The sequence below is a fragment of the Danio rerio genome, chromosome 19 (assembly GCF_052040795.2).
Source record: "Danio rerio strain M-AB ecotype USA chromosome 19, GRCz13ab, whole genome shotgun sequence".
Classification (NCBI taxonomy): Eukaryota; Metazoa; Chordata; class Actinopteri; order Cypriniformes; family Danionidae; genus Danio; species Danio rerio.
The window spans coordinates 50120001-50134740 of NC_141039.2; the positions used below are offsets into that span (position 1 = coordinate 50120001).

Consider the following 14740-nt stretch of genomic DNA (forward strand, 5'->3'; position numbering starts at 1 on the left):
GATAATCCCTTGACTTCAAGTTGATGATTTGGTGTCAGAAGTGTCTCTATGAAAGGCAAATGAGACCACAATAAATCTGATCATGTCTTGATGTTGACTGATTTGATGAGGACAGTGCGGTCTGACTCTGCTCAGACTAAAGTGTCATCACTGAACAGAAATAATGTCCAGTATAGAATATAAAGTCCTGCTGCAGTGGAGACAGAATGAATATTGTGTCTGACTCCATCATGAGCTTGGAGGACTGCATCCATACATCTCTGACATGACTCACATCACTGATTAATAAAGTCATCTGGAATGAAGAAGAAAGCGTTCCAGCAGGACTCCCAGAGTTCATCAAGATTCATCTTCAATGCCTCCATCTTACCCCAGACTTGCTCAATAATGTTCATGTCTGGTGACTGGGCTGGCCAATCCTGGAGCAGCTTGACCTTCTCTGCTTTCAGGAGCTTTGATGTGGAGGCTGAAGTATGAGCAGGAGCGCTATCCTGCTGGAGAATTGTCCCTCTCCTGTGGTTTGTAATGTAATGGGCAGCACAGATGTCTTGATACCTCAGACTGTTGATGTTGCAGATCTCTCACACACCCCCATACTGAATGAACCCTAAACCATGACTTCTCCTTCACCAAACTTGACTGACTTCTATGAGAATCTTGGTCCATGCTGGTTCCAGTAGGTGTTCTGCAGTATTGGTGATGATCGGGATGCAGATCAACAGATGATTCAGCAGAGAAATCCACCTTCTGACACTTTCACACATCATCAACTAGAAGTCAAGATATTATGTGTTGCTCTTACAACTGAGATCAAGACAAGACTTTAGTCAGGTAGTGTACAGTTAGTGTTAGTCTTCCACAAGCAAAGCCATTATGCAGAGAGCCCACTCTTTCATAGACACCAGATTCAAGCACTTTATAAAGCACCGTTCATTTTAAATCAAGCTGCTCTGTTGCACACACTGAAAACAGGGATTCATTGGATTTACTCAATTTTTTAAGGTTATATATATATATATATAGGCTGAATATAAACAAACTACCTTGTTAGTAATGTTAACAAGCAGTAATTTGGATGTTAATAATGCATTAGTAGATGTTGAACTATGCATAACAAATGCTGCACACTGTTAGTAAACATATGAAAGCTTACTGTAAAGAGTGACCATTACATTCTGTGAATATGGTTTCACACGAAACAGGACAGCAAATCTTCCAAAATCCCTGGGTTACATTAATGCATGAAATATTTAGGGTGCAATTCCATGGCGTGTTCTCCATTTCGGTGACATGAAATATTCAGATGTCCTCTCGCAGATAATAACTCCAGGGGCCTGTCAATCACGGCGGTGCTGAAGAACAGCAACCGGAGGCGCCAAATAATAAAATGATGGAGGACATAAAATCAGCAATTCCGCCCGGAGAGCTGGAGCGAGGATCTGTGCTAACCTGAACACTCGCCGCGTTTCCATATACCCGATTTAAAGCGCATGCTGTAATTATTATTGGACGATTCGCAAAGGGCTCCAAGCGCCTTGGTAAAACAGGCTAAATATATTCGGTGAAATCACTGAACATTGACATTGATACACCACCGATTTAAGCATGCATCTTGATAAACACCCAAAAACAGATAAAACACAGATATAAAACAGATAAACACTGCGCGGTTACGTAAGCGCGCATCAGCCAGTCTCACCCCATCATCTCCCGCAGAGAAACAGCGCACATTCTCTGCCCCACACATTTATTTAGCCCTTGCATAATCGATGATTGACAATAAGATTTGGGGATTGATTATTAGGGTTTTGTCTTACGGTTTGTTGTCGGTTTTCTGTCCGCGAATGAGCAGCGGTGTGGTCCGGCTTTGCCCTCCTCTGCGGCGGATGATCCTCCTCCTCCTCCCGCCTCTGACGCGCTTCCGAACCGGGGGAAAACACGCTCTATCAGGAGACACTGAGGAAGTCCCGGCTTGAACCTCCCAAAAACAAGGCAAAACAAACCGAGAGTCTTGACTGTGATTCGATTATGTGGATGTTTTTATCTGGTCGACCTGGTTTTATTGAAGTTTTGGCTATTTTCAGCCTGGTGTTAGCTTGATAATGATTTGTCAGGCTTGAGTCCAGCCAAAACCAGCAGCTTAAACCAGCTGTTCATAACATAACATGTTCATAAGAAAAAAACCTGCAATGTTAAAAAATATATATTTGAAAAATAATAAATATAAATGTACAGGAGGGCAGATTATTTAGCCTTCAACTAAGCTTGAATTATTTTCTAATGTTGTTTTAGAGTTCCTAACATATCCTACACTCTCAGAAATAAAGGTATGAGAGCTGTCACTGGGGTGGAACCTATTTAAAAGGTACACATTTGTACTTAAAGGGTCCATATTGGTACCTAAAAGTAAATATTAGTACCTTAATATTTTGAGGAACACTGTTACTTTTTAGGTGTTAATATCTACCCTTGAGGTTTTAATATGGACCTAGTTTTAGAGGGGTTTTGGCTGTTTTCTGCCTGGTGTTAGCTCGATGATGATTGGTCAGGCTTGGAACCCAGCCAAAACCAGCAGCTTAAACCAGGCTGGTCAAACTGATCATTTCCCAGCCTGACCAGCTAAGAGCAGGCAGGAAATGGTTAAAACCAGCCTGGAAATATCCAAAACCCGACTAAAGCCAGGTTGGACGACCAACTAAAACCAGCGAACCAGCTTAGGCTGATTTAAACTGTTTTTCCAGGAGGGTGTCTATAAGAACAAAACAAAACTGCAATGTTGAAATTTTTTGTTGAGAAATATTTGAAAAATAATGAATATAAATGTACAGGAGGGCAAATAATTCAACTAAGCTTTAATTATTTCTAATGTTATTTTAGAGTTCCTATTTCATACACTCTCAGAAACAAAGGTATGAGAGCTGTCACTGGGGTGGAACCTTTTTAAAAGGTACACATTTGTACTTAAAGGGTCCATATTGGTACTTTAAAAGTAAATATTAGTACCTACAAATTTTAAGTGAACACTTTTGTACTTTTTAGGTACTAATATACCCTTGAGGTTTTAATATGGACCTTTAGGGAATAAATTAGTACCTTTTGAAAAGGAACCACCCCAGTGACAGCTCACATACCTTTCTAGTACCAGGTTAGACCCCCTTTTGCCTTCAGAACTGCCTTAATCCTTCAGAGATTCAACAAGGGAAATATTCCTCAGAGATTTTGCTCCATATTGTCATGATAGCATCACACAGTTGCTGCAGATTTGTCGGCTGCACATCCATGATGCCGATCTCCCGTTCCACCACATCCCAAACCTGCTCTATTGGATTGAGCTCTGGTGACTGTGGAGGCCATTTGAGTACAGTGAACTCATCGTCATGTTCAAGAAACCAGTCTGAGATGATTGAGCTTTATGACATGCTGCGTTATCCTGCTGGAAGTAGCCATCAGAAGATGGAGACACTGTGCTCATAAAGGGATGGACATGGTCAGCAGCAATACTCAGGTAGGCTGTGGCGTTGATGCTCAATTGGTACTAATGGACCCAAAGAGAATCTCCCCCACACCATTACACCACCACCACCAGCCTGAACCGCTGATACAAGGCAGGATGATCCATGCTTTCATGTTGTCTGAGCCGAGCATCCGAATGTGTCAGCAGAAATGGAGACTCATCAGAGCAGCAACGTTTCTCCAATCTTCTATTGTCCAGTTTTGGTGAGTCTGTGTGAATTGTAGCCTCAGTTTCCTGTTCTTAGCTGACAGGAGCGGCACCCGGTGTGCTCTTCTGCTGCTGTAGCCCATCCGCCTCAAGGTTGGACGTGTTGTGTGTTCAGAGATGCTCTTCTGCAGAGCTCGGTTGTATCGAGTGCTTATTTGAGTTACTGTTGCCTTTCTATCAGCTGGAACCAGTCTGGCCATTCTCCTCTGACCATCAAGGCATTTGCGCCCACAGAACTGCCGCTCACTGGATATCTCCTCTTTATCGGAGCATTCTCTGTAAACCCTAGATAAAAAAATCCAGGCTTTATTAAACATCATTATGGAAATATTTAAGAAAGGAATTTACAGAAGGGTGAACAATGTTGACTTCAACTGTATATATTAGCTATATTAATAAACAAAATAGCTGTGATTTTAACAGTATTAGACTAATATGCAGGGCCAGACTGAATCTGCGAGTTCAAAAGCCTTTTTAGTGACTAATAACACACTTCAGGTACTAATTCAGCTGATATATTAATGATCGCGCAGTGTTGTTGTTGTTGTTGTTGAGGATGGCGTATCATGAGGCGCTGTGTGTGTGTGTGTGTGTGTGCGTGTTTTGTTCCTGCTGTACTTCACACAGACTCAGTAAGTACATTCCCTCCCCGTCCCATGACAAGCAGTCGGTGGCGGCAGAAAGAGCTGTGCTTTTCTCCTCCTCGCTGTCCAACAAAATCCCCATTGAAGAGTCGCTCCTGCAGGCGTCTGCAGTCGCTCCCCCTTCCATCCCTCAATAATAGCCTGAGCACATGAAAAATACATCAAATAAAGAGGCTGCCCGCGGCCGCGTCACATGCAAAATCATCTACATCAAGCAAACAAACGCAAATGAAGATGAGACGCACAGACAAGAGATGCTGGAAGCTTTGTGAAATGAGCGCTAACACTTTTCCTTCAACTGGAATGAGTTAAATGTAGAATTCACAGTCAACATCTATTGGTAATGTACCATACTGCAATGTTACTAACTGTTCATTCATTCATACCTTTTCGGCTTAGTCCCTGTTTTATCAGGGGCCGCCACCGTGGAATGAACCACCAATTTCTCTGGCATATGTTTTAAGCAGTGGATGTTTAACTTGAGTTGATCTGATGCTAAACAGCATGTCTGAAACACATATTCATGCATGTTAGTCATATGATTTGATTTACTGAAGAGCTGCTTCTCACTCAGGGCTGCTGTTAATGCTAATGAGGGAGAGATGGACACTAGTGGGCGGGGCTTTCCCTCTCTGATGACATCAGACAAAGGGAGAATGTCAATCAAAGTGTTTCTGCATGTGTTTTTATCCAGTTTGATTAGAACAAATACAATTAATTCAAATTTACTGTTAGAGGCTGGAGATATTCACACACTGCTGAGTTTAAACCTCTTATAAAAGGGATTTCTGCATAATAGATCCTCTCTAAAACCTGTCACCTCCTTAAAGTTTCTGTAGTATATACAGTAAGTTACTGTAAACTGACATTGTGGATATTTTCTGCATGCCGCTTAACTTCTTATGTTTTATTTACATTACTCTACATGAAAACTTTGGATTGTTTAAATCTAAAGTTGGGTCAAATATGCACAAGCCAAACACTGGTAATTTTTTTTAAAGTTAAATTTTTTGCCCCAACAGTTGTTTGTCTATATTTGACCCAGCATTGAGTTGCAACATGTTTTAGAGTGCACGTTTCTGTTCATGCATGCACATGAGAGTTTTACTCTTCATCTAATGTTGATAGATTAAGTTTACTGCATCACTGTACCGTGTTTACCACGACAGAAATAAATGAAATACGGTAAACTTAAAAAATAAAATACATAAATGCTGGGTTGTATTACCCCAACACTGGGTCAAATATGGATAAACCTGGTAATGGGTTTTAAACATTTAGATTTCATTGAAAACAGTTATATACAGTAAATTACAGTATATTACTAAACATTCCCTGCATGAGACTTATCTTGTGTTATTTACATTACTTTGCTCTAAATGAAAATGTTGGGTTGTTTTAACCCAAGGTTGGGTCAATATGTTGGGTCAAATTTAAATGACACTTTTCGACCCAACGTTGAGTTAAATCAACTCAGGGTTTTTAGAGTGCATGTTCAACAATACTGAGTGTGAACTGCAGTGTGAACAATACTGAGAGAAATGAATGAAATACGGTAAACTTAAAAGATAAAATACACTTAAAAAGTCCAACATTGGGTCAAGTATGGAAAAACCTGGCAATTGGGTTTTTAAAAAAGGTCATTTAGATTTAATCAAAAACAGTTAAATACAGTACATTACTGTAAATTGACTGTGAAAATTCCCTGCATGCCGCTTATGTTCTTATGCTTCATTTACAATACTGAGGTCTGAATGAAAATGTTGGGTCAAATATGCACATGCCCAACACTGGGTAAATTTAAAAATTTAATTTAAATCAGCGCCAATGGTGTAGTGCTTAGTGCGTCGACACATGCACTCCGGTGCTCGCGCTAACCCAGGTTCGACTCCGCCTCGTGGTCCTATGCCGATCCTTCGACTCCGCCTCGTGGTCCTATGCCGATCCTTCCCCTCTCTCTGCTACCCATACTTTCCTGTCAATTCTGTCTACTGTCCTATCAAAAATAAAGGTGAAAACCCCGAAAAAAAAAATTTAAAAAAAATTAAAAAATTTAATTTAAATGACACTTTTCAACCCAACGTTGAGTTAAATCAACTCAGGGTTTTAGATCGCATGTTCATTTTCATTTATGCACATGAGTTTTAGTTTTCATCTAATGTGGATGAATAGAGTTTACTGCATCACTTCACCGTGTTTACCATGAAGGAGTGTAAACAATACTGAGAGAAGTCAATGAAATATTACCTCAACATTGGGGTGTTTGACTTGCACAAAAACTTAATTCTGACTCATTTCTGAAAAAGCAAAACACATTTACTGCTCTAGAAAACGCTTCTTGATTTGAGGATGTTCAGATATAGTAACAAGAGCATTTCTGCAGCGTATAAGCATTCATACACAGCGCTACATCATGCCAATATTTCCAGCAGTGTACTTGGTAAGTTGCCTGCCGCAGCCAGAAGCGCAGCACTTGTTTGGACGCCGCTGCCTGCAGAAATGACCCATTTCCCTCAGTTGGGTTACTCGTCTCCAGTCGCAGTGGTTTGAGCAGTGACAGAACCCACAGGGACAAACCTCTGGCACTGCCGTCACACACAGCGCACAGATCCAGTGTGGCAGACGCTCAAACAACCAGCCAGCAGCCCTACACAGAGAGAGGGAGAGAGCCACACACACATAGGGAGAAGGAGAGAGAGAGAGAGCATGGGTTGGCAGGCAACATGGATGTATTTTTCTACTTCGACAAGGTCGATTATCTTCAAGAGCATGTTCTGTTTTCCACAGATCATGGGTTAAAATAAAACGTGTAATAAATAGCTCAACAACAAGCTCACTTAACCTTCATCATGCATTCCTGCCCCATTTGATCCTGAAGAGAGACACATTTAACAAATGAGGATCATAGAGTGCTCAAAATAAAGGAGTGCACACGCTTCTGAAACCTTTATTCAACTGGAGTACCACAGCGGAAGGAACCGCCAACTATTCCAGCATATGTTTAATGCAGCGGATGCCCTTTCACCTGCAACCCAGTACTGGGAAACATCCATACACACTCATACACTACAGCCAATTTAGTTCAGTTCCCCTATAGCGCATGTGTTTGGACTGTGGGCGAAACCGGAGGACCTAGAGGAAACCCACACCAACACGTGGAGAACATGCAAACTCCACACAGAAACACAACAAAACATGAATTTAAAAGGGATCTGTGAGGGGTAAACTCGTTTATGCTGGGCACTGTATATAGATAATATCTAGATATAGATAGATAGATATAGCTACACAACCTGACGAAAGTCTTGTCTTGATCTCAGTTGTAAGAGGAACACATAATATCTTGACTTCTAGTTGATGATGTGTGAAAGTGTCAGAAGGTGGATTTCTCTGCTGAATCATCTGATCTGCATCCCGATCATCACCAATACTGCTGAAGACCTACTGGAACCAGCATGGACCAAGATTCTCATAGAAATCAGTCAAGTTTGGTGAAGGAGAAATCATGGTTTGGGGTTCATTCAGTATGTGGACATGTGAGAGATCTGCAACATCAACAGCCTGAGGTATTAAGACAAGGATTGGCCAGCCCAGTCACCAGATATGAACATTATTGAGCATATCTAGGGTAAGATGATGGAGGTGTTGAAGATGAATCTTGATGAACTCTGGGAGTCCTGCTGAACGCTTTCTTCTTCATTCCAGATGACTTTATTAATCAGTGATGTGAGTCATGTCAGAGATGTATGGATGCAGTCCTCCAAGCTCATGATGGAGTCAGACACAATATTCATTCTGTCTCCACTGCAGCAGGACTTTATATTCTATACTGGACATTATTTCTGTTCAGTGATGAGACTTTAGTCTGAGCAGAGTCAGACCGCACTGTCCTCATCAAATCAGTCAACATCAAGACATGATCAGATTTATTGAGCTCAAATCAGCAAAATCTAGAGGCCTTCACCTTTCATAGAGACACTTCTGACACCAAATCAACAACTAGAAGTCAAGATATTATCTGCTGATCCTAAAACTTGGATAGATCACAACACTTGTCAGGTAGTGCATGCTTAAAAATAAATTTAGTGCAACTTTGTTAATGCTTTAAAACTCTTCATAATTTAATGTTCACCCATACAACCAAAAAAGTAGTTTGCGGGAAACTTTGGATGCAAAAGAAGTGCATTATTAAATCAAGCTTGTGTCCAGTTTGTGTAATATTGTAATCTGCAGGGCGGGTCATTTATATGGATGCACCTTAATAAAATGGGAATGGTTGGTGATATTAACGTCCTGTTTGTGGCACAAACCAAGCACAACATTGTTTTTCTTGTGAAATTACCAATAAGTTTATTAAGGTATATCCATATAAACGACCAAACCAAATTATTTTGTTTGTTGCTGATGTAAATTATTAGAGTCAGTTTGAACATGTATTTAACAGAATAATTGGGGTGACACGATGGCTCAGTGATTAGCACTGTGGCCTGGTTTGAGTCCCGGCTGGGTCAGTTGGTGTTTCTGTATGGAGTTTGCATGTTCTCCCCGTGTTGGCGTGGGTTTCCTCCGGGTGCTCCGGTTTCCCCCACAGTCCAAACACATGCGCTATAGGGGAACTGATCAACTACACTGACCATAGTGTATGAGTGTGTGTGAATAAGTGTGTATGGGTGTTTCCCAGTACTGGGTTGCAGCTGGAAGGGCATCCGCTGTGTAAAACATACGCTGGAATGGTTGGTGGTTCATTCCGCTGTGGTGACCTCTGATTAATAGAGACTAATTATTACTAATTACTAATTATTTTTTTTAGTTAAATGTTTCTTAAACTTTTTAACCCAGCAATTGGGTTTGTCCATATTTGACCCAACATTGGGTTACAACAACCCAGCATCTTTTTCAGAATGTAGTGTTTTAAAATCTCAATGTTTGCACCTTGACATATTTAATTAAATCTACAACCCATTAAAATTATTAACTATTAAATTTATTATGATCATAACGAAAATTAATGATGTATAGAAGTAGCTAATAAAAATCATCACACTTCTACACTATGAAAATGTTGGGTCAATTATATATATATATTCAATTAAAATTAAATTACGTTTTAACCCATTCATATTTGACCCAACATTTTTTGGAATGTAACGTTTTAAAGAATAAATGTTTACATCTTAGTGACACGGTAACTTAGTGGTTAGCACTGTGTCCTCACAGCAAGAAGGTTGCTGGTTCGAGCCTTGACTAGGTCAGTTGGTGTTTCTGTGTGGAGTTTGCATGTTCTCCCTGTGTTGGGTGCTCCGGTTTCCCACAGTCCAAACACATGCGCTATAGGGGAACTGATCAACTAAACTGTAGTGCATGAGTGTGTGTGAGTGTGTATGGGTGTTTCCCAGTATTGAGTTGTGGTTGGAAGGGCATCCGCTGTGTAAATTTATGCTGGACTAGTTGGCGGTTCATTCCGCTGTGGCGACCCCAGATAAATGAGAGGCAAAGCCGAAACAAAATGAGTGAAAAAACTAGAATATTTAAGTAAATCAGATACTCACCACAGGCTCCAGGTCATCAGTGTGGTTAACATCAGTGAAGTCGAGCGCTGAATTTAATGACGACTGAAGGAAGCGCTGATGATTTAAAATACACTTTAATTTACAATTTCATAAAAACAAATAAAAATACAGCACTTAGGGAGAAAAATCACAATATTTACATGATACAAGCAGTGTAAAAGAAGCCGAGCCAAAGCTTCACCCCTCCCGCATCATTAGAGCATTTCGTATGGACACGTTTAATTAACATTAATAACACTGAATGCAGAGAGTCTTCAGTTCTCCAGAAAGCTGAATATACTGCGCGCTGGTGCTGCGGGTCTGCGGACGCTGCTGAGACACGGACGCTTCGCTGCAGGACTGACCGACTCCAGCTGGCCTCTTTTCTTAACCTGAAAAACATTCAGTTTTATTGACACAACACCATCAGAACACCTGCAGACAGAAGAACAGTCATCTCAGAGGCTGAAACGGTGAAACACGGACTCTAGAAATACCAACAATCATTATGAGACTGCAGCTCCATCTGCTGGTGGAAACGAGAGCTACATCATCCATCTGTATTTATCTATCCATATCTTATCTTTTTATATCTTGTATTTATCTATTTATCTCTTCATATCTACCAAAATGTATCTCTATGTATCTATCCATCTATATCTCATCTATTTATATCCATCAATGTATATTTATATATCTAACTATCTATCTATAGTTATACATTCATCTATATCTTATCTATCTCCATTTATGTGTCTATCCATCCATCGATTCATAAATATGTATTTCTTTCTATCTATCTATCTATCTATCTATCCATCTATCTATCTATCTATCCATCTATCTATCTATCTATCTATCTATCCATCCATCTTTCTGTCTATCCATCCGTCCGTCCCTCCCTCCCTTCATCCATCCATCTATCTTTCTATCTGTCTATCCGTCCGTCCCTCCCTCCATCCATCCGTCTATCCCTCTATCTATCTATCTATCTATCTATCTATCTATCTATCTATCTATCTATCTATCTATCTATCTATCTATCTATCTATCTATCCATCCGTCCATCCATCTATCTGTCTGTCTATCCGTCCATCCATCTTTCTATCTGTCTATCTATCCATCTGTCTGTCCGTCTATCTATCTATCCATCCATCTCTCCATCTATCTATCTATCCATCCATCTTTCTATGTCTATCCGTCCGTCCGTCCGTCCCTCCCTCCGTCTATCTATCTATCTATCCGTCTGTCTATCCATCCATCTTTCTATCTGTCTATCCGTCTGTCCCTCCCTCCCTCCATCCCTCCATCTATCTATCTTTCTATCTATCCATCTGTCCGTCTATCTATCTATACATCTTTCTATCTGTCTATCTGTCAGTCCGTCCTTCCCTCCATCCATCCATCTGTCTATCCCTCTATCTATCCATCCGTCCATCCATCTATCTGTCTGTCTATCCGTCCATCCATCTTTCTATCTGTCCATCTGTCCGTCCCTCCCTCCCTCAATCCATCCCTCCATCTATCTATCCATCCATCCGTCCGTCTATCTATCTATCTATCCATCTCTTCATCTATCTATCCATCCATCTTTCTATGTCTATCCGTCCGCCCCTCACTCCCTCCCTTCCTCCATCCGTCTATCTATCTATCGATCCGTCTATCCATCTGTCTGTCTATCCGTCTGTCCCTCCCATCCATCCACTCCTTCCTCCATCCATCCGTCTATCCCTCCATCCATCTATCTATCTATATATCCATCTATCTATCTATCTATCCATCCATCCATCCGTCTATCCATCTGTCTATCTATCCGTCTGTCTGTCTGTCCATCCATCTTTCTATCTGTCTATCCCTCCATCCGTCTATCCCTCCATCTATCTATCTATCTATCTATCTATCTATCTATCTATCTATCTATCTATCTATCTATCTATCTGTCTATCCACATACATGGATATAGATGTAAAATTACACTTACAGTAATAGATCACCCAAAAACGAAGACTGTCATTAATTCACCCTCATGTTTTTCCAACACATACTTAATTTTATGATTAGTCATTAACTCCACTTAATAAACTAATCAGCCAATAGTGTTAATAAACGAATGCATTTACTAATAAAAATAAACTCTGCTTAATTTAAAAGTGAACATGTAAGAGAAAATATGATTTATTCGCTATGACTGAATCATAACACCTTGAATCTTAATTGCAATTTTAACGTGCTTTTAGGAATTAAGAAATTGCACAAGCTAACAGTGTGTCCTAATAATGAATAAATGTGCTTTCTAAAACATTTGAATACAGGTGTAAATAGCCGAGTGTGAAATGAGCTACCTGTGTTTTGGGTTTCTGAGAAGCAGACGTCTCTTTCTCTGGCGACAGCGTCTGGAAGAGGAACCCGCGCGAGTTACGAGGAGCCAAAGGATTGCTGTCAGAAATACCGGCTAATTTCTGCAGCACGGCCCGCGGCTGACTGAGCAATGATCCTCTCTTCACCTGCAGACACAAACAAACATCGCAGGTATGAGAACGTATTTCCTCTGAAAAGCAATCTGAAGTGTCTGACAGCTGGAAGAAGTGCTATAAAACACACAGGAGGGATACTGACCACAGCGGGCTGGAAGGGCTTTCTGAACTGGCTGGTGCTGGAAGATGCTTTCTCTATCGCAGGTACAGCTGGAGGGTCTGTAAACAGGTGGAAAATACAGCTTTGTTTTGTTTGTTTGATTATTTATTGGCACATCAGCGACTGATGGCTTTTCCAAGACAAGATAAATATACACTACATGACAAATCTTGTGGCATATCCAAGTTTTAGGAACAGCAGATAATACCTTGACTTCTAGTTGATGATTTGGTGTCAGAAGTGTCTCTATGAAAGGTGAAGGCCTCTAGATTTTGCTGATTTGAGCTCAATAAATCTGATCATGTCTTGATGTTGACTGATTTGATGAGGACAGTGCGGTCTGACTCTGCTCAGACTAAAGTCTCATCACTGAACAGAAATAATGTCCAGTATAGAATATAAAGTCCTGCTGCAGTGGAGACAGAATGAATATTGTGTCTGACTCCATCATGAGCTTGGAGGACTGCATCCATACATCTCTGACATGACTCACATCACTGATTAATAAAGTCATCTGGAATGGTGAAGAAAGCGTTCAGCAGGATCCCAGAGTTCATCAAGATCCATCTTCAACACATCCTTCATCTTACCCTAGATATGCTCAATAATGTTCATTTCTGGTGACTGGGCTGGCCAATCCTGGAGCAGCTTGACCTTCTCTGCTTTCAGGATCTTTGATGTGGAGGCTGAAGTATGAGCAGGAGCGCTATCCTGCTGGAGAATTGTCCCTCTCCTGTGGTTTGTAATGTAATGGGCAGCACAGATGTCTTGATACCTCAGGCTGTTGATGTTGCAGATCTCTCACATGTCCACATACTGAATGAACCCCAAACCATGATTTCTCCTTCACCAAACTTGACTGATTTCTATGAGAATCTTGGTCCATGCTGGTTCCAGTAGGTCTTCAGCAGTATTGGTGATGAGCGGGATGCAGATCAGATGATTCAGCAGAGAAATCCACCTTCTGACACTTTCACACATCATCAACTAGAAGTCAAGATATTATGTGTTCCTCTTACAACTGAGATCAAGACAAGACTTTTATCAGGTAGTGTAAATAAAAATATTACATAACTCTAAAAACAACGTCATGTTTCATTAAGATACAACAAATAAATGATATGATTTTTTATGATTTCTAATTATGATTTTTCTGTAACATTGTTGATAATCTTTCTGGAGATACATGATAAAAATAAAGAAAACAATTACAGAAATGATGATCATGACAATATTTTATAGTTTTATTTTTGATTTTTATATTATGCTTTTATTCCTTCATCTGTAAGTGGTTAAACTGTTGGGGAAGGGGTTGTTCAGTTAAATAAATAAATACAATAAAGCTTCAATATAAAGTCTAATAATATTGACCTCAGCAAGTTTTACTTATACTTACTTTACATAAATATAATAGCATGTATTGTATAAAATAAAGTTAAACAGCACCTAAAAATACAAATATACACATGAAGTTGAATTAGTTTGCATTTATTTATTTCAACAAAAGATCTTTACTAATATAACTTCATAAATAATTTTATTATTAGTATTTTTGACACCTACAGTTGCTTCATACCTACTAAAGCATCTAAAATAACTTTTAATAATTACTCTTGCTTGAACAAAAACTGATTCTGAAATGTTTTATTTACTCTTTCAGCAGAAATGTATGCCTGTACCTTTCTTCTGAAGGGTCTTAGCTGTTAGCTTCATGGCTAGCTTCATGAACTGACTGTCCTCTTCTCCAATCTTTTCTTCATCCTCTGCTTCTTCTCCCTTTTTGCCGCGAGCTTCAGTCTACAGAATAGCATCATGTCAGACAAGATACACACAATCACAAACACAAAAGACAGCATTAAAACGCACACAAACACACACCTGTTCTCTAATCCACTGCTCCCTCTCCAGACGCTCTTTCCGTCTCTGTAACTCGATCTGATCTACTTCTTCATCATCCTCCTCCTCGTCTCCATCAGGACCCAATCCACCGAAGTCAAAGTTTTCATCTGCTCAAAACACAAGCAGACTGTGACCAAAATAACCAAAAGAGATTTATTTGTTGAAGGTATTTAAATATATATTATATATTTATTCTTAATATATTTATATATAAAATCTAAATTATATTACATAATTACATTATATAATTATATATATATATATATATATATACACACACACACACACACACA

At 39.8% G+C, this 14740-nt stretch overlaps 2 protein-coding genes across 7 annotated transcripts in view; both read right to left on the reverse strand.

Annotated features, from left to right (window-relative positions):
- Positions 1-1900, reverse strand: part of c19h1orf216 (chromosome 19 C1orf216 homolog) — a 6635-nt gene extending 4735 nt beyond the window's left edge. Inside the window, exon 1 of the mRNA XM_087296117.1 lies at positions 1818-1900. The gene's annotated coding sequence lies outside the window, so the exon portion shown is untranslated. The remainder of the gene's footprint in view (positions 1-1817) is intronic.
- Positions 1901-9993: 8093 nt separating this feature from the next.
- The window catches only part of clspn (claspin), a 38046-nt gene continuing 33299 nt past the window's right edge, over positions 9994-14740 (reverse strand). For all 6 annotated transcript variants that reach the window (XM_087296063.1, XM_087296062.1, XM_087296064.1 and 3 more), the window contains 5 exons: positions 14427-14554; positions 14228-14345; positions 12531-12607; positions 12257-12418; positions 9994-10306 (listed from right to left, as the gene is read on the reverse strand). In XM_087296063.1, coding sequence (XP_087152189.1) covers positions 10190-10306; positions 12257-12418; positions 12531-12607; positions 14228-14345; positions 14427-14554 — 602 coding nt within the window. In that variant the 3' untranslated portion in view covers positions 9994-10189. The remainder of the gene's footprint in view (positions 10307-12256; positions 12419-12530; positions 12608-14227; positions 14346-14426; positions 14555-14740) is intronic.